The sequence below is a fragment of the Podarcis filfolensis genome (genome assembly GCF_964270895.1).
Source record: "Podarcis filfolensis genome assembly, chromosome: 8".
Taxonomy (NCBI): Eukaryota; Metazoa; Chordata; class Lepidosauria; order Squamata; family Lacertidae; genus Podarcis; species Podarcis filfolensis.
Genome location: NC_139611.1, coordinates 80,111,063 through 80,136,134, shown reverse-complemented (window position 1 = coordinate 80,136,134; position 25,072 = coordinate 80,111,063). Strand labels below are relative to the sequence as shown.

The following is a 25,072-nucleotide window of genomic DNA, read 5'->3' as shown; positions in this document are numbered from 1 at the left end:
TTATTCTTAAAACAGGGCGGTTAGGGGGTGCAGATACAGACGCACAGAATCATAAAAATGTCGGGTTGCAATGCAGTGCAAGAATATTGGACACGCAATGCAAGAATATTGGACATGAACATATTTAAATGTTAGAAAACTGGGTTCCGCGTCGGTGGCTTGGTTGGTGTGAAAGTGAAGAGCCTTTGGCTGAAAAAAGCTGATGACAACTGCTGTGGGCTGCAAGCCAGATGAAGGAAACTGATCGCCAAGCACTCCTCTCTCTCCCTAACTGTTACTCATTAGATCTGTCAACCATCCTGTATCTCTGAAACGGTGTGTCTAGACCGGTGGAATATGAACTTGGCATGGCAGGTATTCCTTACTAGGCTGGTATTGAATGTTGCTGCTCTGTGGGTCCCCCGTAGAGAGAGCGGGAGACACAGGCCAGGTAAGGCGATCGTTTCCTTGGAAGTTGGCACAGAACAGGGTAATGTCTTACCCAATCCCAAAGTTGCTTACTAGCTTTTCATTAACAGCTCGGAGCGTTTTATGACCTTTTGAAGAATAGCTAGAAAGCTGCCGCTCCTTTTTGCCAATATTACAGGAGTGACGCACTCATGATTCTTCAGAGAGAGAGGTGGTGATTGTCGGTGCAATGGCACCATGAAATCTGACCGCAGAAGCAAGGAGGCAAATTCCAAAGTGTGGCAAGGCGACCCAAGACTTTATAGCCACACCCTTCCTAATGTCACGGACACACCTAGCATTTTAAGGACATTTGTGTCCCTCCAAATAGTTTGTTAAGGGCGTGGGGGAATTGTAGTTTGGTGAGGGGTGAACTACGGTCCTCAAGATTCTTGAGTGTGGGATGTCATGTGGATGGTGTGGCTGTGACCTTTGGCTATAATGCAAAAAAGAACTTTTGACCCATGTAAACATCATGGCTTTAATACCAAGGCAGTTAATACCAAGGTTGCTGAACATCCAGTCTGATGAAGAGTTCTTTTGGTCTCAAAAGCTCTTGGTCTCTTTCAAATTAAGGGTGGCCGTTTAACCCTTTGCCATGGGTGCCAGTTTAATTTACGACTTAGAAACGTAGAATCGTAACCACAGCGGCTCGTATACTTGTGGCCAAGGGATGGAAAGATCACAAGGCTCCAAAAATAACAGATTGGCAAATCAAATTACAGGAATTGGTGGAGACGACTCAATTGACTAGTAAACTCAGAGGAAACTCAAAGCAAAAATTTGTGGGAAAATGGGATGGTTATAGAAGATATGTTCGAAAATACAATAATAGTTTTGACTCCGTGCTAGCATTCGAGTGATAAAGGAACTAAAAGGAGGTGGATAGCAATTAAGGATTTATTATGTTTTCAGAATGTATTACAAAAATATAGAAAGGTTTATTGTTTTGTGTACATTCAAATGTAAGATAAAATATATGCAATGGGACTTGACAGGAAGTCAAAGTTGAAGAAAAGATTTTGGAAGATAAAAGGGGAAAAATATTTACTTTCATTATTATCATTTTGTGTGCAGGTGTGGGTGTGTGGGTGTCTGCACATATGTGTGTTGTTGTATGCAACGTTTGGGAGGAAATAAGACGGTAAATAACAAATAACAAACTAAATATTGATGTATGTAATTTTTATTTCTTAATTATATTTAGTGGTAGTATGGCCGTATTGTTTTTGGTAACATAAAATCATTCAATAAAAAAAAAATTTTAAAGGAAAAAAAAGAAACGTAGAACCATAGTTTGAAGGGACCCATGGCTCATTCCTGCAATGTAGAATCCCAAGAAGTCTTCCTTCCTTGGCTTGGTGTATTAGGTGGGTTCCTCTTTGAGAAAACCTGATTTATTTAGCATACAAAGGATTGGAAAATAGCAGACCAGGAGGTGATGGCATTACCTCTTCTGTGAAATAGGTGGTATCACTCTTTGTCCCTGCCCAGCCACACCACTGCTCAGAATCTGGTGGCTACGTAGAATTGTGATAATCTTGGCTTTATTGTGATTAATAAAGAGCAAGTTCCTAGACCTCATTGATACATAGATGACAAAGGCCTAGAACAATAAAAGTACCTGGGAGAGTTGAAAGGGACGACAAGGGCCATCTAGTCCTACCCCCTGCAATGCAGGAATGTTTCACCCCACCATGGGGTTCAAACGCACGATCCTAATTTTACATGCACAACTGAGCTATCTGATGGGGGCATTTGCAAAATTCCAAGAACCTGACAATCGTTTTAGTAGACCTAATATAGAAATAGACAAGGCATAGTTGTGGTTTTGCTAATTCCTGCTTTCTGGAAATGGCAGAAACACTGACCCATCTACACATAGTTTCCAAGTCCACTCTAGACCTATAACTCTATGAATAGCAGAAAAACATTTCTGGATTAGTTTGAAAACACAAGCGAAGACGTTTCCTATGTATTGCCTTTGATGTTAGGTTGCCACGAAGTGGCTACATTTGGAACTGCAGCCTCCCAAATCACCTCGCATTAGATTATTGCATCTTGGCAGGTAAGATTGTTATTTTAAAAAGGGGAAGAAAAAAACTTTGAATGTTGCGAAACCTGATGTTTTGTTTCCACAGCAAAGGAACAGGACTCCAAGGTATCAGGAAGAGGAAATAATAAAAATTAAAACTGTCGTGTCTCACCCAATTACTTGGAAAGAAGCTTCACGTTAATGAAGGGAAATTGCTTCAAAGTAAACAGGAGTGTTGGGCTGAATCATGCATAGATTATGAGAAAGGTCATGAACTTTTGGGCAAAAGGCCAGGAACTACCCACAATGCATTTCTAAGGCTGAGTGCACACCATAGATTTATAGCACGTTTAAATCTGATTATACGTTATACCCCTTCTCCCTCCCTCCCAAAAAAAGAATCACGGGAACTATAGTTTGCTAAGGATGCTGGGGCTTGTGGCTTTGGGAGGGGCAAACTACAGATCCCAGGATTCTTTGGGAGGGGGGAAATTAGATAGTCTGCACATCTGATAAGATCCGATTCAGTGGGTATATCAGATTTTCGTAAGGCACAGCTGCAGAACGATGAGAAAAGCTCTCAGACGCAGTGGAATTGATTGGTGCACAATACAATCAAAATAAGGGTCAAGTGAAAATATGGGAAAGCCCGTAATCTAAACTTCGTGTAAGTTTTGTGCAAGCAAATGTGCCCAATTCATCACCCTTCATCACCCCTGACCATTGGCCATGCTGGCTGGGACTGATGGGAGATGGAGTCCAAGAATCGTAGAATCTTAGAATTGGAAGAGAGCCCAATGATCATCTAGTCCAACCCCCTACAATGCAGGAACATTGTCGAACTACAACTTCCATCATCCCTGACCATTGGCCATGCTGGCTGATGGGAGTTGAAATCAGACAACATCGGGGGGGCAGAGCTTCCCCACCCCTTTTCTCCTTCATGGGAAAATAGTGAGAGCACAACTGGATTCTATAGCAAGGGTGGGAAGATGAATAGATATCCTGGGAGCAGCTGGGTGCTCTTTTAGTTAAGGAAAGAAGCAAGCATCCAATTCCATTATAAGCCTCAAAATTCTATAGCTTGTCAAAATTAACAATCACGCTATTCTTTTGCTTGTTTGGGCAGGCCTTCTCTCCCACGAAACAGGATGTTTTGTCCTCAAAGAGGATCTCGGCAACACTAAAAAAACAATAATAATCCCCATACCAGGAAACTGGCCCGGGGGTGAGTGCCATCAAAGTCTTGTTGACACTGGTGGGGCATCATGCTTGGCTGGTTTGCCAGATGGGCACCAAAAGGGAAGGGGGGAATATGTGGGTCCCAGCCAGGGGACGGATCCGCAGCTGAGATCCAGTCAGGTCCTGCTTCCAAGCATTTGGTTGGCCGCTGTGAGAACAGGGTGCTGGACTTAGATAGGCCACTAGCCGGATCCATCAGCCAGGAACTTCGTAGGTTCTTAATTACCCAATCAGCTTCTTGCCCTGGGAAGGGACACCATCTTGCCCTCTGCCTCGGGCAGCAAAACAACTCGGCTCAGACTATTGGGTTGTCAACTTGCAACCTGACCGCTCCACCTGCGCCTTTACATTTCCAGCTGTGGTGAGATATGGCAGCCGCCACTTCCCTGCCTGTCCTCCCTCCCCAGTCTTTTTGTCTACCCCCTCCCTCTTTGCTATAGCAGGATTTCTAGATAGACTGCCCAAGCGGGGAGGAGGAGGAGAATGAAAGGACCGGGATAGCGAGTGAAGAAGCCACCACCAGCATCTTGCGAAAACTCTACACAACTGGTTGTACCAGCGGCAACACACAAAGTTGTCTTTCCCAGCCTCCTCCTCCTTCTCTTTGTTTTCTTCAAAATAATAATCTGTTATACTATACTATGATGTTGTTACACGCTAGCCCAGTCTCTGGGCGGTGCGAGATCCCAGGGGTTCCAGGCCAGGGTTCATGGTTCCTTTTGGGAATAAGGCACAGAGGAGACTGTAGTGTCTTTAGGATATATGGTTTATTTACCCGTATGTACCATCTGAACCTGCGTTGGAGGGGTTCACAGCACCAACACCCCCAAAAGGGTCTTTGTTCTCCTATAACCGCAGCCGTGGATTCAAGCAGAAACCAAAATCTTGCTCTCAAGCATTGCTCTGATTCTCTCCAGCTTGCTCCTTTTCCTATCACCGGCAAACTCTAAACTCTGCTTTGTCCTTCTAACTAACTGCAAGCTAGAGGAGGGGCCCAGGCAGTGGCGTAGCGTGGGTTGTCAGAACCCGGGGCAAGGCAAGTAATTTGCACCCCTAATCCGTGGATTTGCGCCCCCTAACCCGTGGATTTGCGCCCCCTAACCCTAACCCCCAGATGTTGCGCCCTGTGCGGCCGGCCCCCCCTGCACCCCCCACGCTACGCCACTGGGCCCAGGTGCGTAGCGGGGAGGGGCAGTGGGGCAGTGGCCCCGGGCACAAAATTCTGAAAGGGTGCAACCAGGTACAACAGCTGTTTGCCCTGCCCTCGGACTGGCCAAGCTGGGAGGTGGTGGAGCAGCCAAACTGAGAATGTGCACAGCCACAGCCACCACCAGAATAAGTGCCAGCAGCCATGTGCCTCGCGGGCTCTGCACACACCCCCGGCACGTGCCTCCACCCCAGCTGCCTGGTCCACCAGGGGGTGCAACACTTGCCCTGCCCCGGGCCCACAACCCATGCTACACCACTGGAGGGTCCCCACACGGAGTATCTTTACTTTGTTCTCCTCAGCGGCCCATCAACCAGGATATCACCTCATAAATCATAGACTCAGTGGAGATTGCACATTACGGCTGACTGTGGCCCCACCCTGGGAGAATTCTATGCCCCCACACTGCCGACTGCCCTCCATTTTGCTTCCATATAGAAACGTCACTCTCCAACTGCAGACCCTCCAAATGTCCCTATTTTTCAGGGACGTCCCTGATTTAGAGAAGCCGTCCCAGTTTCTGATTTGATCCTGGAATGTCCCGCTTTCTCTTAGGGCGTCCTTATTTTCATCGGAGAAATGTTGGAGGGTATGGATTTTTACAACCCCTGAGCCGTCTGAAGGCAATCCTGTATAGGGAAGTTTTTAAAATGTTTTATTATGTTTTTGTATGTGTCAGAGGCTGCCCAGAGTGGCTGGGGCAACCCAGTGAGATGTGTGGGGTATAAAGAGTAAAAATTATCATTATGGAACGGGACCTCCCTCTTTTCATTGGAGAAATGTTGGAGGGTATGCAATTGGTTTCTATCAATCATGTCAAACCAGCCAATCCACTCTTAAACTACAGCCCCATCCTTGAATTTCGAAGGATGGCTGAGCTCCTCTTTGTGTACTGAAAGTGCAAATTAGGTAACTTGGCCTTTCAATGCAGACTGAATTGAATGGCTCCCCCATCTGTACTTGGGACTTGCCGCAGGGCATCCGCCTCAAGTGCTTTTTGCCTGCCTGGAATATGTCCTTGAATGCCTCTTGCCTGCTTCGGTGGAATGGGGGGGGTGTATGCTTGGAAACCTCTTCGTTCCTGAAGTATAGTCCATTGTACAAAGCAAAGACTCACATTTCTTGCCCTGTCCACTTTTCCTTTTGGCCCCACCTCTTGGCCCCAGGTGAGGGTGGGGGTCGGCCTTGGACTGGGGGGGAGGGGAGAAAGGTACCCTCCCCTCTTCTTTTGTATTTTTATCCTCTGATAGCTTTGCTTTCGTTTGAAAAATTCCCCGAGCTGAAACTCGAAGCCCAAAAGTCCGGGAAGTAATATGATCTACTCTTTTTTATTTGTGTCTGTCGCTCTGATCTGAATTTGGCAAGCCGCGCTATTTGCCAACTGCCAGGTACAAAAGCTGTATGTGTATACAGGTTGAGGGGAGATTTCCCTCTTCACAAAATATGCATCTCGAAACTTCCAGGAGCTTTTGAAAGCTGCTCTCTCCAAATAAACAAATGTGTTACAGGAGAGCGTTTCTGCTCCAGTGATCCAGGGCCTGCCCCGAAATAATCCCTTTCTTCCCCAACTCTTCCCGTAAATGACATCAAGCACAAAGGGAGTTGACTCAAAAAGCGGCGCAAGCGGAGAGATTCCCTCGTCGCTACAAATTTATGCCTTGCAGACTTTCACGGACGCCGCTCTTTGCCATGGGCCGATTCCTAGCTTTGACTCTCCTGCTCCTGTCGCTCAGCATCCTTTGCTGCATGGCCAAGGATAAAGGTGAGAGGGGAGGATGGAAACTGGGAGGTGGAGGAATCGCTACATCGATTCTTCCCCCTTTGGTGGGGGAACTGCGGAACCTGCTGCCACAGGACACAGCGACAGCCACCGATTTGGATGGCTTCGGAAAAGGATTGGACAGATTTGTGGAGAAGTCTGCTGGTGGCTACTAGCCATGATGGCTGTGCTCTTGTCTCCACGGCTGGAGGCAGTAATGCAGGGGCGGATCCTGGTAATAGGCCGCCCTGTGCGAGGCTATTTGATGCCCTCCCTCCAGCCCTCTGTGGCACCGGCTTAAGCCAGGCTTTGAGAAGGAGGCATGAGGTTCTGGCAAGGTCCTAGAGCCCTCTTACCTCTTTCCTCAAGCCCGGTAAGGGCTTTGCTTGCCTGCCTTTGGAAAGGAGGCAGGAGCCCTTACTGGGCTTGGAGAAGGCACCTTCCTTGGCTGCTCGCCCGGTGTGATGGCAGCGTTTGTGCTGCTGTAAATCTGCCTCTGTAGTAATGCTCCTGAACGCCAGTTGCTGGGAGGCGCAGCAGGGGGAGAGTATTTTTGTGTTTGGCTCCTGCTTGTCGGATTCCCACAGGCATCTGGGAACAGGATGCTGGACTAGGTGGGCCATTGGCCTGATGCTGCAGGTCCCAGTGGTGTAGCATGGATTGCCAGTGCCCCGGGCCGCATGGAGGGACGGAAATGGATGGAGTACACACGTGCATTCAGCTGCGTCACAAAGGAGATTGCGGCCGCAGAGATAAGAAAAGAAGAGTCATTCCATTGTCTAGAGAGGTCGCTTCTTGGTTCTTATGGAAAGGGGTCAGCATGGCACAGAACATCCTGCTTTGCCAGCCAAAGGTGCCAGGCTTAATCCCTTGCCCAGCTCAGGGTGGTCCTGGATTGGGAGGGCTTGAGGTTTGCCGCTGCGTGAGACTCTAGAGAAACGCTGTTAGAATAAACTAGCCTTCCCCACTCTAGGGGTCTCCATAGAGAATCACTTCATGGGAGTTTCCACTTCATGGGCGAATTCGGATTCGAACCCAGATCCTAGTCTGACATTCCAACTATTACACCACACTCACTGAAAGGCACATACCAGCTAGGAAAAAATAGTTAAGGAAGGCACTGAGCAGGACCGGTAAGGGGCATGGTCTGGCGAAATGTAATGGTCAAGGAGAATCCCGGGGGCCGGACAGAGATGTCTGGGGGCCGCATTAGGCCACCAAGCCACCCCACCCATGATATATGAGGTGGAAAGATAAGAAACAAGTTTCCCGTTCCCTTCTCCCCCAGGACCATCCTTGGATGGCCATCTGTCGTGGATGCTTTAGTTGAGATTCCTGCATTGCAGAGGGTTGGACTAGATGACCCCTGGAACCCTTTCCGATTCTATGATTCTTCTCCCCTCTCCAGACACCTGCGCCCCTCTCAAAACCTTTCCAGAGGGTGGTGGGCTCCTTCTCAATGAAGAATGCAACAGGAGCGGGCAGAGACTGCTGCGAGAGGGAAGAGTCACTCAGAATATCTTAATTGTTTTAATGTTGTATTTTAATCTTGTTCTTAAGTTGTATTCATTCAACTCGTTTTTATTATTGGTTGTTAGCCGCCCTGATCCTGGCCTTGGCTGGGGAGGGCGGGGTATAAATAAATAAAATATTATTATTATTATTATTATTATTATTATTATTATTATTATTATTAGGTCTTGGGACGCAAGGAAGTTCATGGCAGCAAAAAATCCCCCATCTTCTTTCCTCCAGCATCATTCAGGATAGGGCCATGATTCTCCAGAGTGGCTTTGCAGAGGGCACAGTGGGGAGGAGCAGGCGGAAACTTATCCTTCTGTGTCTCAAAATCTAACTTGTTGCTCCGTATAAACAACCCGCCCTTGTTCTCAGAGTAGCTGTCTTGCTGTTCGGAGTTGTGATAGGAATTTTGAGGTCTTAGATATATGGTAATGTTCATAAGCGTACCAACCAAGCACGTACATAGATCAGCACAGGAAGACCGACCTGGAACCATTTTGATTCCTAAACTGAGCAAATGTTTTCTCTGCAAGGTCAAAGTGGGAAACCTCCCCATTGTCTCTTTCCTCACAAATCCTGTCTTAAGGGCACATTTAAGATATGAATAGGGTGTGAGCCTGTGACATGGCCCAGGAACTAAGTATTTATCATTACAAAAGACTGGCCAGGCTCCCCAGGCAATCCAATCAAGTAACCTGCCAGACAGGAGATAAATAATGACAGGAGAAAAAACAACATTCAAATTTCTGTTTTAGACCTCCTTTTCTGTGATGTAGGTGTGATGTATCTGAGGGGTGGTCTTAGGTTACACCCCTTCTGTGATGTATGTATGATGTTTCTGGGGGTGGTCTTGATCTACAGGGTGGCAATTTCAAAAGTCTTTATAAGGCCTTGCACACCACTGTTCTGGGTTCCTCCTCCTCTCCTGCGGGTGAGGGGAGCACCCTGTTGCAACAGATCAATAAAGATCAAGCTTACTAGCTGCTTTGCTTCTCAATATTCTCTGGTTGGCCTCTGTTATTTTCTCCTACCAATAGGGAACCTATGTAAGGACTCTATATGGGCTCTTGGATAAGGGAAAAAGGGCAGATTTTTGTTTACAACAGAGTTTACCCAACTGACCATGTTTCCCCTTTTCTCTGCCAGGTAGAAGATTCCGTTCAGGCCACAAGGGGGGAGAGCCAGCCCAGGAGGGCCACCAACCCTGCAGTTGTTCCGGTGAGTCTCTTTCTTGCACCACCAACCCTGACAGTTGAGAATATGGAAACTCTCTACCCCAAGTTCCGCTTTCGGTTTCCTCTGCAACAGCTGGTCTGGCCTGATTGTTGCCGAGGTGTGGCATTCAAAAAAGATCTGACCTGTAACCTCTTGCAGAAATCACTCAGGCTCGTCGCTTGGTTTGAGAGCTCCACAAACCAAACCCGAGTCTCCCCCACTGTAATCGGACTCTGAAATTTCCCAGTGTGAAAAAATGGAGATGGATGATGGTCATCATTCGTTAATTAAGAACAATTAATGTTGACGGTTAATAATGCAGCAAGATGCCGCCTAACGCCAAATTAGGCTTCGAAGAGGTCTTATTAAAAAAACCAACCAATTACGCAAGCATTTAAATATAAAGCACCCATAATTAAAATGCACAGACAATCCCATTAAAAATTAAAATGTGAGCATCCGTAGTTAAAATGTGTAACGAAGCAAACCGATGCAGTAATTAAAGCAGGGAATTCCTGCTGGAGAGGTGAAGGAAATGTCTGTGTGAAGAGCCGGTGAATTATACTGGGGGTTTTGTCGTCATTAGTGAGTGAGGCTCAGCATGGTCTCCTATGGATTAACTCAGAACATAACAGTGGAACCTCATCTATGGAGAATAGGGGAAACTGTGTGACTAATCTATGGCCCTCCAGATGTCATTTATGGCCCTCCAGCTCCTATCATCCCCGACCATTGGCTATGCTGGCTGGAGCTGATGGGAATTGAAGAACATCTGGAGAACCACCCCTGGCTCACTCCCACAATGGAGAATTGGAAGAGGATGGGGCAGTGGAGGAGGAATTGCACATGGTTTGGCTCACTTTCATGAGACATCTCTGCAGTCAACACTCCTAACCTAGGAGCCTAAGAAGAGCCAATAGCCTATTCAGTCCAACATCCTTCTTCTCATGCCCTGAGGCCTATGTGAAACCCTCAGTCGGGACCCAAGCACAAGACCACCCTCCCCTCTCGCGGTTTCCGGCAACTCGTATTCAGAACTGTGGAAGCAGAGCCGAGCCACGAGGACCAGTAGCCATTGTCTGCCCTCTCCCTGAATTTGTCCAGCCCTCCTTTAAAGCCATCTAAGTTGGTGGCTCAGGGACGCAGGTGGTGCTGTGGGTTAAACCACTGTGCTGCTTGGGCTTGCCGATCGGAAGGTTGGCGGTTCGAATCCCCGTGACGGGGTGAGCTCCCGTTGCTCGGTCCCAGCTCCTGCCAACCTAGCAGTTCGAAAGCACACAGTGCAAGTAGATAAATAGGTACCGCTCCAGCGGGAAGGTAAATGGCGTTTCCGTGCACTGCTCTGGTTTCGCCGGAAGCAGCTTAGTCATGCTGGCCACATGACCCTAAACGGCCTTGGTCCTGTATACCTGAAGGAGCATCTCCACCCCCATTATTCCGCCTGGACACTGAGGTCCAGTGCTGAGTGCCTTCTGGCGGTTCCCTCACTGCGAGAAGCCAAGTTACAGGGAACCAGGCAGAGGGCCTTCTCGGTAGTGGCGCCCACCCTGTGGAACGCCCTCCCACCAGATGTCAAAGAGAAAAACAGCTACCACACTTTTAGAAGACATCTGAAGGCAGCTCTGTTCAGGGAAGCTTTTAATGTTTAATAGGTTTTTGTATTTTAATATAATGTTTGAAGCTGCCCAGAGTGGCTGGGGAAACCCAGCCAGATAGGTGGGGTACACTTCCGGGGGCGGCGCGAACGGTAATGGCGGTCCCCTTCCACTTGTGAAGGGGAAGCTCCGCAGAAACGGGTCGTCCGCTACGGCAAAGCGGAGACCCCTGCTAGAAACCCACAGGTGGGGATAGCCTGTGGTCGTGGGACTCGGCGGGCGCCTGTAGCGCTCCTCCGCGACGTGAAGGGACCCCGTAAGGAGCTCCGGATCGTGTCGGGGGTGGCGCGGCGTTGTGAGTCGATCGCTCTTTTTGCGGAGTGATGCCGCTAAGCTGCTGCCGGTGAGCGCTGACCCTTTTCCTGGGACTATTCGGCCATAAACTTCAACCCGTAAGTGGAGGACTTTATTTGATTTACGAAGATAAATTTAAGAATTTGGCACACAAGCGGGAGACGCAACCAGGAAGTCCGTCTCCCGGGTTTTGTTTTAAGAACAAAGCAAAGACTCTTTAAAAACCCAAGCCCCAGACTTTGGGATAAATAAGTTGCAAACTCTCACATCAAGCTTTGAAGACCCCCTCTCAATTTTATTGAGGGGCGGAGGGGTGAAAAATCAGCTTTTTCCAGCCGATTTCTTTGAACTTCGGGACTGTAGAACATTGAATCCCTGGCTACTGAGCTGCCAGGGTTTGGAATTTGAAGGCTACTTTGGAACTGTTACTTTATATCTCGCACTTTGCTGAGACAACCCATCTTTGCTAAAGAGTAACTCTGTGGAATTCAAAGGAACTTAAGAGGAGCCTGAAGGTCTTTTACAATTTGGACATTGTTTAACGTCTAGAGGGAACTTTTAACTGTTATGAACTGCGTCATTTCTGAGCTTTCTTTACCACAGTATCCCTCTAGTGGAATAATTTGGTTTGGCAACCTACTGGGGGAATTTTCCATCTGTTGATTTGGGGATTTTCATGAGAAAGACAGACTGTGAGACCGACCTTGACGCATAGATAAGAAGGGTTATGAGCGGAAGGACAAGATCAGCTAAAGCCAAAACATTGCAAACTACTTTAACTTCTCAGCTGCGCAGATCCTCTGTCCCCACAATTCCTGTGGCACAAGTGGAAGATATAGAACAACCTAGGCCGGAAGGAATGGCCTCAGGTGGGGACTTTACTTCAGTGTTGAATAAAATATTTGAAAAGTTGGAAGGTTTAAGTAAACAAGTTTCTGATCAGTCAGATAAGATAGACCAAAACACCGCAAGCATTAATAACCTGACTCAACAAGTAAATTTAAATGCACAAACTATTGGAAAGCTGGTGGAAGACACTACTGCAAACCGTAAAATTGCTGAAGAGGCAAAGCAGAAAGTTGAAGAAGTTTAGGGAGAAATCAAACCTATGCGCAAACAGATAGGAGAACACCAGGCACTGCTGTCTATGATTGAACTGAAAAATAAGGAAAACAATTTAAGGATCAGATCTGTACCGGAAATTGATAATGAAAATCTAACTGAGTACCTTACGAAGGAATTTACACAATTTTGGCCTTTGGAAGAAGAAAAGGACTTTAAAATTGTGAGCGCATTCAGATTGGGAAAGGGAGGGAGGAAGATTAAGTCGAGAGACTGTCTAATCTCCCTCAGAACGAGGGAGGAAAGAGACAAAATCCTGAGTGCGCACTTCAAGACGCCATTAGAGATCCAAGAATCAAGGTTGGAAATTTATAAGGATATTCCTAAGCATTTGTTGGAGCTCAGAGTGAATTACGGTGATCTGGTGCAACTTTTGAGAAGCAACAGGATTATCTTCAGATGGGAATTCCCCCAAGGGATTTCATTTACCTTCAGAGGGAAAAAAGTTAAAATCAAATCGGTGGAAGATAAAGACAAATTTTTGAATGACTACGGAGAAGACCTTCAGAAAGGGATTGAAGAGCCAAGCGATCCAGGATCGGGATCATCAAGTCTAATACCGGCACCTGGGGAATTGAAAGATCCTAAAGACACGCCACTTCTGGGAGCAACAGGAGGAAAATAACACCATCTCAACATGTCTCTGCAACTACTAAGCTGGAATACCAATGGTCTAAACTCCCCGGAAAAGAGGAAGAAGGTTTTTCATCTATTAAAAAAGGAACAATTGGACATAATTTGCTTGCAGGAAACACATGTGATTAGGCTGCACAGAAAGGTGTTAATTAATAAAAAATTAGGCCAAGAATTTATCTCATCAGACAAGGTTAAAAAGAGAGGTGTGGCAATTTATGCAAAAGAAAGCCTATCACCAAAGCTTCTTTTTAAAGATGAACAAGGAAGAATATTGGCAATAGAAATCCAAACACAAGGAGAGAAATTCCTGATTTTAGGAGTTTATGCACCAAATGAGGGGAAATCAGAGTTTTACAAGAAATTGCATGAGACGTTGATGGACTTTATTGACTACAATAATATTATCATGATGGGAGATATGAATGGAGTGGTGTCTACGAATATGGATAAAGCACAAAGTCAGACCATAACGAAAGAGGGCAGACTACCAAAAACTTTTTTTGAACTGACTGACAATATGGACTTAATTGATATCTGGAGGACCAAAAATCCCCTAGGTAGAGAGGGAACATTCTTTTCTGAAGCCAAAATGACATGGACAAGGATCGACCAAATTTGGACAACTAGAGGCCTGGCACCTAAAATAAAAAAGGTGGAAATCTGCCCAAAAACCTGCTCCGACCATAATGCGGTAAAGATGGAAATGAAATTAACACCTATCGGCTCCTTCAGATGGAGGATGAATGACACCTTACTAAGAAACCAAGATATTGTAAGGAAGGCCCAAAAGACTCTGAAAGACTATTTTGAAATTAACATGAGAACTACGGTTGAAAAAAGAACGGTTTGGGACGCAAGCAAAGCGGTCATGAGAGGGTTCCTGATTCAACAGAATGCAATAAAAAAGAGATCTCAAAATGAGAAGAAAACGAAAATTTTGGAAAAAATAAAACAGGGGGAGAAGAAGCTAAGAGTTAAACCAAACTCAAAAGAGATTTTAAGAGAGATTAAGTTATATCAGGTGCAATATATGAAATTGATTAATGAAGAAATAGAATGGAAAATTAAACAAATGAGACAAAAGACTTTTGAGTCAGCTAACAAATGCGGGAAATTATTGGCGTGGCAACTGAAAAAAAGACAGAAGTTAAATACGATCACAAATCTTGAGATCAATGGAAAAAACATACAGAACCCGGAGGAGATTAGAAGGTGCTTTCAGAGATATTTTAAACAACTCTACACGCAAGGGCCGCAGAAAGAAACTGAGATAGACCAATTTTTAAGAACCAATGGATTACAAAAAATATCTTTAGAAAATAAATTAATATTGAACCAGCAAATCACAGAACAAGAAATTGAAGGTGCCATTCAGAATATGCAACTGGGCAAATCTCCAGGACCGGACGGACTAACCTCCAAATATTACAGAACTTTGAAAGATCTTTTAACTCAACCATTAAAGGAGGTGTGCAATGAGATTTTGGAAGGGAAAAAGGCGCCTGAATCGTGGAAAGAAGCATACATCACATTGATACCCAAGACAGAAGCTGAAAAGACACAACTAAAGAACTACCGTCCCATCTCCCTTTTGAATGTGGATTACAAAATCTTTGCAGACATTTTAGCTAGCAGACTTAAAAAAGTATTAATGGAAGTAATACATAAGGACCAGGCAGGCTTTCTCCCAGGCAGACACTTGTCTGACAATACAAGGAACATAATTGACATTCTGGAGCTGTTGCAAAGGAATATCAACACGAAAGCTGTTTTAGTTTTTATTGATGCGGAGAAAGCCTTTGATAACATCTCTTGGAGTTTTATGAAGAAAAATTTGAAAGGGATGGGAGTGGGTCAGGGGTTCGAAAATGGTATAGGAGCAATATATTCAGAACAAAAAGCGAAATTGATTGTAAACAATGTGGTGACTGAAGATTTTAGGATAGAAAAAGGAACACGTCAGGGCTGCCCTATCTCTCCATTATTATTTATCTCGGTCCTGGAGGTGCTGCTAAACATGATAAGGGGGGACCGATTTGTAAAAGGTATTCAGGTCGGAGCCAAACAATATAAATTGAAAGCCTTTGCAGATGATTTGGTTTTAACTTTACAGGAGCCGGAATCCAGTATGAAAAGAGCTTTGGAATTGATTAAAGAATTTGGTCATGTGGCGGGATTTAGATTAAACAGGGTAAAAACTAAAGTATTAGAGAAGAATTTAACTCCAATGGAAAAGGATAGGTTTCAGAATGAAACAGGTTTAATGGTGGTTAAGAAAGTGAAATACCTAGGGATTAATATGACGGCGAAAAATCTGAATTTATTTAAAGAGAACTATGAGAAATGTTGGGCAGAAGTTAAAAAAGATTTAGAAATCTGGTCTAACTTGAAGCTTTCCTTGCTGGGTCGAATTGCAGCTATAAAAATGAATGTATTGCCTAAAATGTTATTTTTATTTCAATCCTTGCAAATTTTGGACAAGATGGACTGTTTCAAGAAGTGGCAGAGAGACATCTCTAGATTTGTCTGGCAGGGCAAGAAACCTAGAATTAAGTTTAAAATTTTAACTGATGCAAAGGAAAGAGGTGGATTTGCCCTGCCAGATCTTAAATTGTACTATGAATCAGCGGCATTCTGCTGGCTGAAAGACTGGCTGCTTCTTGAGAATACAGACGTTTTGGATTTGGAAGGTTTTAATAATGTTTTTGGGTGGCATGCATATCTTTGGTACGACAAGGTTAAAGCTCATAAGGCATTCAAAAACCATATTGTCAGGAAATCTTTGTTTAATGTCTGGATAAGATATAAAGACTTGCTGGAAAGTAAAACCCCAAGGTGGTTGTCACCTATGGAAGCTAAGGCTCAGAAAAAGCTCAATATGGAGGCTAAATGGCCAAAATATTGGGAAATTTTGGAACAAGAAGGTGACAGACTGAAACTACAGAGTTTTGAAAAATTAAAAGACAAAGTGCGAGATTGGCTTCATTATTACCAAATAAGAGAGGCCTATAATTTGGATAGAAAAATTGGCTTCCAGGTGGATAAATCGAAATTGGAAACAGAATTGTTAGAACCAAAAACTAAGATTTTGTCAAAGATGTATAACTTGCTGTTGAAATGGAATACGCAGGATGAAACGGTCAAATCAGCAATGATCAAATGGGCGCAGGATCTAGGTCATAATATTATGTTTGCTGATTGGGAACAGTTGTGGACCACCGGTATGAAATTTACGGCATGTATTGCCTTAAAGGAGAACATTATGAAAATGATTTACAGGTGGTACATGACCCCAGTCAAGCTTGCTAAAATTTATCACCTGCCTGACAATAAATGTTGGAAATGTAAAGAAGCTGAGGGAACATTCTTTCACCTCTGGTGGACTTGCCCAAGAGTTAAGGCTTACTGGGAAATGATATATAATGAACTTAAGAAAGTATTTAAAAGTACTTTCCCCAAGAAACCAGAGGCCTTTCTCCTGGGCATAGTTGGCCAATGGGTGCCAAAGAAAGATAGAACACTCTTTATGTATGCAACAACAGCAGCAAGAATACTTTTAGCTAAATTTTGGAAGACACAGGATCTACCCACCGTGGAGGAATGGCAGACGCAAGTGATAGACTACATGGAGATGGCTGAAATGACTGGCAGAATCCGTGACCAGGGAGAAGAATCGATGGAACAGGACTGGAAAAAGTTTAAGGACTATCTACAAAAATACTGCAAAATCTTTGAGTGTCAATAGGATGTGGGAAGTAAAAGTAACAGGGTTTGTGTGACTTTGGTCAAAGGCATGTGAAAAGAAGAATCTAAGAAAAAAAGGATAAGGGGTTTTGAACAGAACAATATTATGTCATATTTTATAAGATGAGGTACGGATTAAAAAAAAAAATGGAAAATGGGGACATAATAATTAGAATATAACATTAAGTACGGCTGAAACAAGGTTTTGAATTCGCTGAATTTGATTGGAGTAAAGTGGAACACAAAAAAGGGGGATGTGAGGAGGTCAAGACAGAGGGGTATGGAACTTTATAAATTTAAGAAAGAGTGTTTTTTCTTTCTCTGCTTTTCTATTTTCCTTTTTCTCTTTTTTATTTTCTGTCATATATTTTTGTTTTTTTTGAGCTTTATGTATGGAAATGATGCATTTTGAAATGATGAAATTCTTTGTTTTGTAAAACCTTAATAAATATGTATTTAAAAAAAAAAACAGATAGGTGGGGTACAAATAATAAATTATTATTATTATGACCCGAAAAAACTGTCTGTGGAAGTGGACGAACGCTTACTCCCTCGGCCTGTAAAGCAAGATGAGCACTGCAACCCCAGAGTCGTTTAGGACTGGACTTAATTGTCAGGGGTCCCTTTACCTTTACCTTTTAAGTTGGTGGCTATGATTGCATCCTGTGGCAAGAAGATCTACAGTTTAACAATGTGCATACAGTTTCTTTGGATGTCCACAAGTTCTAGGGTTAGGAGCACTCTGCGATATTCTGCTTGCGTGCCCTAACCCTTTCTGCTTATGAGGGGTGGGGAGGACCATAAAATCACTCCTCCATCCCAAATCTTGCATTTGCCTCTTCCCGCTGCCAGTTACCTTACCTAATTACTCATCCTTTGTTGGCTTATGTTGTTTTAGACCTGCGTGGGCCCCGGAATCCAAAGAAACATGGACGGCTGTGTCCTTGCGATGGCATCCTTACCGGTTTGTCTCTGCCAGGTAACAAAATACCTTTAGACAGGGCTGGTGGTGGAGATAAGATGAATGGGAAACATTTATCCTCCCTCCCCCCCAAAAAAAAGACTTTAAAGGGGAGGAGAGATAATTTATTGTGTATCCTATGCAACTAGAGTCTCATTGATGGGAAGGAGAGAGTCGTAGTCAACACCTGGGTCCCCTAACCAGATCAGTTTCAACTCTGTATGGTTTGTGTTTGTATCTCCTATTTGTGGCCCTGTAAGCTTAAATTGGGATGTGGGTGGCGCTGTGGGTTAAACCACAGAGTCTAGGACTTGCCGATCAGAAGGTTGGCGGTTCGAATCCCCGTGACGGGGTGAGCTCCCGTTGCTTGGTCCCTGCTCCTGCCAACCTAGCAGTTCAAAAGCACGTCAAAGTGCAAGTAGATAAATAGATACCGCTCTCGCGGGAAGGTAAACGCCGTTTCCGTGCGCTGCTCTGGTTCGCCAGAAGCGGCTTAGTCATGCTGGCCACATGACCCGGAAGCTGTACGCCGGCTCCCTTGGCCGATAAAGCGAGATGAGCGCCGCAACCCCAGAGTCGGTCATGACTGGACCTAATGGTCAGGGGTCCTTTTGCCTTTAAGCTTAAATCAGCCATGCCTAACCATTGGGGAAGGGTTGTAGCTCCAAGTTAGAGCATCTGCTTTGAATGCAGAAGGTCCCAGGTTCAATCCAGGGCTGGGAGCGACCTTGTTGTGAATGAGCTTTATATCACACCTGTAAAAAGTGTTTGTTCTACAGATCAAAGCGACTGAGAGCATACATTGGGCAGGGGCGAAACTAGGCTTTATTTCACCTGGGTCAAAGACCCAGTTTGGCACACTGACCCCAAGCGCATTTGTGTAAACACACACACACACACACACACACACACACACACACACACAGAGGCTGGGAGCCTCGAGGGTGCCCCTCTGGAGGCTTCATGGGGGGGACCAGCTGGCCCCCTCCCCTAACTACAGCACTGCATCAGGTCAGGTGATCTCGCAAGTCAACTGCTCCCAAATTGTTAAGGGATTAATATACTAATAGTAACACCTTGATTTTGTCCCAGTAGCAATTCAGCAATTCAGATCTCTGAGCAGAGGTTTTTTATGCGGGGGGAGGGGGGTGCCTCATACACACTTCCACTTGCCTATAAGACAAGTGTCTGAATGGTTTCCCCCTTGATCCAGGGAAAACCTGCTCTTTACAGCTAGATCGGAGCAAACGTCAATTTGGAGAAAACCCAAATTGCCATTTGCTCCCGTTGAGCACTAAAGAGTGGTTTCCCCCCCGGAGGAAAGCAGTGGGACAAGAGGAAGTTTGGATCAACCCAGGGTCTCAGCAGCATTCTGCGCTAGCTGCAGTGTCTAGATCAAATGCAAGGGAAGCCCCACACAGAGCGCATAGCAGTTGAAGTGGGGTAACCTGTGTAAAAGGGGCAGGAACATAGGAATGTGCCTTATACTGACCACTGGTCTATCTAGCTCAGTGTTTCTCAAAATTGGGTCTCCAGCTGTTTTTGGGGGGACTACAACTCCCATCATCCCTAGCTAGCAGGACCAGTGGTCAGGGAAGATGGGAACTGTAGTCCAAAAACTACAGCTCTCCAGGTTTCCAGAGACAGGCCATTCCCAATCCTCCTTGGAGATGCCAGATGTTGAACTGAGCAGCTGAATTATGCAAAGCAGATGCTTGATCACTTAGGAAGAGCATCAGAAGGGAAGATATAAACTGCCCCCCCTTCTTCTTTTTTTGCAGAACAGCTCCATCGCCACCACCGTGGCCTGGCCAAACGGCATTTGCACCAGAGAAGACATCGGTGCCAGGCTTTTGTGAATAAGTGCCACATGATGCGGGTGGCCATACCCTTGTAGCTTTCTCTCTTTTTTTACGTAAATTTTTATTAGTTTTTTAACATATCATTATCAACAGTAATTAAACATACTTTTACATCTTATTCAATTTTTTTTTACTTCCATCAGTCCTGTCTGAAAATTTTCCAATCTAATCTCTTAGTGTGCATTTCTTATTTTCCCAGTGTGGTGTAGTGGTTAAGAGCGGTGGACTTGTAATCTGGTGAACCGGGTTCACGTCTCTGCTCCTCCACATGCAGTTGCTGGGTGGCCTTGGGCTAGTCACACTTCTTTGAAGGCTCTCAGCCCAGTGGCGTAGCGTGGGGTGTGCAGGGGGGGCCGGCCGCACCGGGCGCAACATCTGGGGGTTAGGGTTAGGGGGTGCAAATCCACGGGTTAGGGGCGCAAATTACTTGCCTTGCCCCGGGTGCTGACAACCCACGCTACACCACTGTCTCAGCCCCACTCACCTCACAGAGTGTTTCTTGTGGGGGAGGAAGGGAAAGGAGAACGTTAGCCGCTTTGAGACTCCTTAAAGGGAGTGAATGGCGGGATATCAAATCCAAACTCTTCTTCTTCTTCTATTACATTTCGAACTCATAACCAATATCTCTATCTTTTTCTACTCTGAAACGCTTCGTATATTTCTCCTTACAAAACGTCTTGTAGTCCTACTAGCGTAATTTGTTGATTACAGTTGCTCTTCAAATAATTCATATACTTCTTCCAATCTTCTGTAAATCTCTGGTCCCGCAGGTTTCGATTCCTTCCTGTCATTTTGTCCAACTCTGCATAGTCCATTAATTTCGTCTGCCATTCTTCTTTCGTCGGAATTTCTTCTTGCTTCCATTTCTGGGCTAACAATACTCTTGCCGCTGTTGTTGCATATAAGAACAGTTTGACATCTTCTCTATTAATGTCCTGACCTATAATACCAAGTAAAAATGCTTCTGGTTTTTTTAAGAATGTATATTTGAAATATGAAATACCCTTGTAGCTTTCTCTGCCCCGACAAGCACACAGCTTAATTCTTTGTGTTAACCATAAAACAAATCCTTCTTCGGTACTGGCTGTTTTTACTTTGTTCGTTTCCCTCAGTGGCGTAGCGTGGGTTGTCAGCACCCGGGGCAAGGCTAGTAATTTGCGCCCCCTAACCCATGGATTTGCGCCCCCTAACCCGTGGATTTGCGCCCCCTAACCCGTGGATTTGCCCTAACCCCAGATGTTGTGCCCGGTGCGGCCGGCCCCCCCTGCACCCCCCACGCTACGCCACTGGTTTCCCTACAACGGTCCTGCGAGGTAGGTGAGGCTGAGAGGCAGCGACTGGCCTACATTTACCCAGGGAGCTTCATAGACAAGAAGGGGATTGAACCCTGGTCTCGCAGGTCCTAATCCAACACACCAGCCACTACCATACCGTCCAAGTATCCTGATTCCCCAGGGACGGGTTTGTGAATTACAGAAGCCGTCCCAGTTTCTGATTTGATCCCAGAATGTCCTGGTTTTCCCGTTTTCCTCTCCTCCACACAGGGCCTTATTTAGGTTTGATGAGGCCCTCAGCTACTGAAGGTAATTGGGCCCTTTTATATATCCAGCTGTCCTTTGTCAACAACAAATTGTTGCTGTTTTTTTGTGTTGAATACATGCTATAAGGTAATTTATGGACCTAATAGGTATCTAAAGCCATTTGCACATGTTGCCATGCAACCAATCCATGCAGAATGTAGGCACCCTATATATAGAAATGAGCAAACCAGTGATATTTTAGGAAGCAGGCTAGCAGGCGGGGCCCATAACTTACACATAGGAGCCTACACAACACAAAACACTGTTGCTGTATGTAGGTTTTATGATGTTTTTTATCTTATATTTTGGAAATGTACATCCAGTTGTTTTTTTCCTTTAATTTTTTTGGGGGCCCCCAAGAGAGTGGGGCCCTAAGCTATAGCTTGTTTAGCTTATACGTAAATCTGGAACTGCCTCCACATCTTGGAGAGCAATTTAAAGTGGCAGAAAGATCAGACCACCCAGCTCCTGTCCCTTTTGGAAACAAGAGTCTTTGCTGTGTGTTTGTGTGCGTGTGTGCATGTGGAGGCACAAAAACAGAGTCCTGTAGCAAAAAAATTGTGGGTGCTCATGCCCCCAGGGCCCTCTGGAGTTGGTGCCAGTGGCTGGCAAGAAGCCCCGAAGCGGGGTCTGAGCACAGCACCTCTCTCTACGTACTTGTGATTCCCGGCAAACCAGTATGCAGACCTTTTACTCTGACCCAGAAAGGCTTCCCTTCCGTGCTGCGTGGCAGACGTGTGTCATCCGAGGGGCAACATGATAAAATCTGGCAGCAAAGCATTTTGCGTTAAGGACAGCTCACAAATGATTAAAAGTTGTCCTCGGCCCACAAAAAAAGCAAAGGTTACAACTTAGGTTTGCAAACCACGACCATGTGACTTAACCACAGGAAATTGTGAAGTCGTAAAACGAGCTGCAAGCTTTAGGTGATTTTGTTGGTTGATTAACAGAATGGTGGGCAAAAAGAGGTACCGTATTTTTCGCTCTATAGGACGCACCGGACCATAGGAGGGGGAGAAAAAATTTTTTTTTTCATAAGATAATATAATAATAATTATTATTATCCTATTATTTTTGTAATCTTTTTTTGAAATTTGAATAAAATATCATTTAAAGAAAAAAAGAAAAAAAAAGAAAAAAAAATTCTTGTTCTCCCCCTCTAAAACAAAGTGCGTTCAAGGTGCATTCACCCAAAGCCTCCGAAGTGCAGCAGGAGTTCCCGCTGCGCTCCAGAGGCTTCAGGCGGCTACCTTGGAAGCCTGGAGAGCGAAAGGGGTCTGTGCGCACTGACCCCTCTCGCTCTCCAGGCTTCAGTGAAGGCAACCCGAAGCCTCTGGAGTGTGGCGGGAGTTCCCGCTGGGCTCCAAAAGCTTCAGGTTCCTTTCGACTTGCTCTTTGGGGCTATCAGGGGGAAGCACTGCTTTCCCCCACCTCCAGCCTCAGAGACCAGGTCGGGGAGCAGTGGCAAGGTTGCGCACAGCCTTGCTGCTGCCCCCCGAGCTTGTGGGGCTGGCGGTGGGGGGAAGCGCTGCTTTTCCCCACCATCAGCCTCAAAGATCCCTGAAGCCTTTGGAGCGCAGCGGGACCTTCAGGTTCCTTTCGCCCCAAAGAGCAGGTCGGGGAACAGGGCAAAGGCTGTGTGCAGCCTTGCCGCTGCCCCCCCAAGCTTGTGGGGCTGGCAGTGGGGGGAAGCGCTGCTTTCCCCCACCGCCAGCCTCAAAGATCCCTGAAGCCTTTGGAGCGCAGCGGGACCTCCCGCTGCGCTCCAAAGGCTTGAGGCTTCGGGGACAGCCTTTGTAGCCTCCGCAGGGCAGCGGGGTGAAGGCACCCCGCTGCCCTGCGGAGGCTTTGCGCAGCCATCCCCAAGCTAGAACAGTGAGACGGAGCGCTCCGCAGCGCTCCATCTCCCTGTTCTGGCTTTGCGCTTAGCCGCGCAGCCTGTATTCGCTCTATACGACGCACACACATTTCCCCTTAATTTTTGAAAAGTGCGTCCTATAGAGCGAAAAATACGGTAAACGTCAAACTCAGGCGTGGGGGACATGGAAACCTCTGGATGTTCACAGGCTACAACCCTCATCATCCCAACATATTGGTCATGACAGCAGTGGCGTAGCGTGGGTTGTCAGCACCCGGGGCAAGGCAAGTAATTTGCGCCCCCTAACCCGTGGAATTTAGCAGGGGGCAGAGAGCTGCGAGTGCGAGCACGCCCCCCAGATGTTGCGCCCGGTGCGGCCGGCCCCCCCTGCACCCCCCACGCTACGCCACTGCATGACAGCCGGAGCTGAAGGGACTTGGGGATCCTGCAACATCCTGCTCTAGAGCCTAGAATTCTGAGGAAGCATCTTTTAAAAGTTGAGGAAGAGAGAGAGATTTGATAAAAATGTGGGCAATCTGTTTTTGGATCACTAATTCATCTTTTAGGGAACAGTCAGAGGCTAATTCTCCTTCCTTGGCTGTGTGTTGCAGGGGGACTTAATCCCAATAAAATGGAATTGCTATAGCTCAGGAAATCTACTAATCAGGATAAAAGTTTAGGCCACATCCTGGATGGGATCACGCCCCTTCTGAAGGACCAGGTACACAGTCTAGGAATGATCCCAGGCTGGGCACTGTCTGTGAAGACAATGTTGACATCTGTTGCTTTTCGCCAGCTTAGGCTGGTTCAGCAGCTGCGGCCCTATCAAAAGATGGCAGTGATTATGTCCAGGTTAAATTACTGCAGTGTGCTCTACGTGGGGCTGCCCTTGAAGACGGTTCGTAAACTGAAAGTGGTACCTGTGTTTGGTGCAAAGATTGCATGACACCTGTTCTGCATAGTCATTTTCAGGCACTAATTTACATTAGACAAAACATGCGCATTAGGCAAAATTGCAGACTAAAATGCTGGAGACGATTTTAAGAAAAACATGAATTGCTGCAGAAATGCGTATAACTGAATTTAAGATTGGAAGTCTAACACAAAGGGTGAGGGGTGGTGGATGGTGATGAGAATTATCTGTGGGATTGAGTGTAGGTATGTTGTAGGTATGTTGTATGAAATGTATGTTTGTATGTTTGTATGTGTATTAATGTTGAATTATTTTAACAATAAAAAATTTAAAACAAATTAATAAAAAAAGAATTTAAGATTGCAAAGGTGAGAAACCAAGAGAACGAAAACCAACAGATCCAGCCATCCCTACGCATTTCTTCCAAGTCTGGCTGTGCACAAAAAGAAAAAAAAACTTTAGCAGCTGCTAGTGGGGATCTTGTTCACTTATTTTTTGCAATTGTAACTGTATATATTTTTAATGTGCAGTGTGCCCTGGATTTTGGCTCAGAGGAATCAGGGCAGCACATGTAAAGCACATGACTTTCCCTCCAAAGAATCCCCGAGGACTGTAATTTGTTAAGAATGCTGAAAATTATAGCTCTGTGAGCGGAGAACCACAGTTACCAGGATTCTTTGCAAACTGCCTTGTGTTTTTCGGATGAAGGCTGGTATGTAAATTTAATAAATAAGAAATAATAATAATGGGTCACGTGCGATGGATCCGCCCCCACTTATTGCTGACAGGGAACCCCATTGAATCCAATGGGGACTTACTTTAGAGTAATTTACGCGTAGGATTGCACTGCAGATCATAGCTGTCAACTTTTCCCTTTTCTTGCGAGGAATCCTATTCGGAATAAGGGAATTTCCCTTTTTTAAAAAAGGGAAACGTTGACAACTATGCTGCAAATACAGTAAACAACAACAAAACAACAAAAAACCGTGCATTTGCAGGGAAAAAAAGGAACCCAGAATGG

General features: G+C 45.6%; 1 protein-coding gene and 1 long non-coding RNA gene across 2 annotated transcripts in view; both read left to right on the top strand.

Moving 5' to 3' along the window:
• LOC310769252 overlaps positions 1 to 25,072 on the top strand; it is a 105,474-nt gene that overhangs the window by 17,492 nt on the left and 62,910 nt on the right. The gene's annotated exons all lie outside the window — the stretch shown is intronic.
• On the top strand, positions 6,400 to 20,780 carry LOC310769112 (uncharacterized protein). Its single transcript, XM_083628224.1, has 5 exons — positions 6,400 to 6,693; positions 9,358 to 9,429; positions 17,776 to 17,856; positions 19,620 to 20,024; positions 20,175 to 20,780. The coding sequence occupies exons 1-4, from the start codon at positions 6,585 to 6,587 to the stop codon at positions 19,733 to 19,735; spliced, it is 378 nt and encodes a 125-aa protein (XP_083484350.1). The 5' UTR covers positions 6,400 to 6,584; the 3' UTR covers positions 19,736 to 20,024; positions 20,175 to 20,780.

What these genes read in the sequence shown, in the direction of transcription:
- LOC310769112 (XM_083628224.1), top strand. Translation starts at nt 6,585, where the DNA reads ATGCCTTGCAGACTTTCACGGACGCCGCTCTTTGCCATGGGCCGATTC. An exon ending in CTGCATGGCCAAGGATAAAG is followed by an intron (nt 6,694 to 9,357) that starts GTGAGAGGGGAG and finishes TTTCTCTGCCAG; the next exon opens with GTAGAAGATTCCGTTCAGGC. An exon ending in CCAACCCTGCAGTTGTTCCG is followed by an intron (nt 9,430 to 17,775) that starts GTGAGTCTCTTT and finishes ATGTTGTTTTAG; the next exon opens with ACCTGCGTGGGCCCCGGAAT.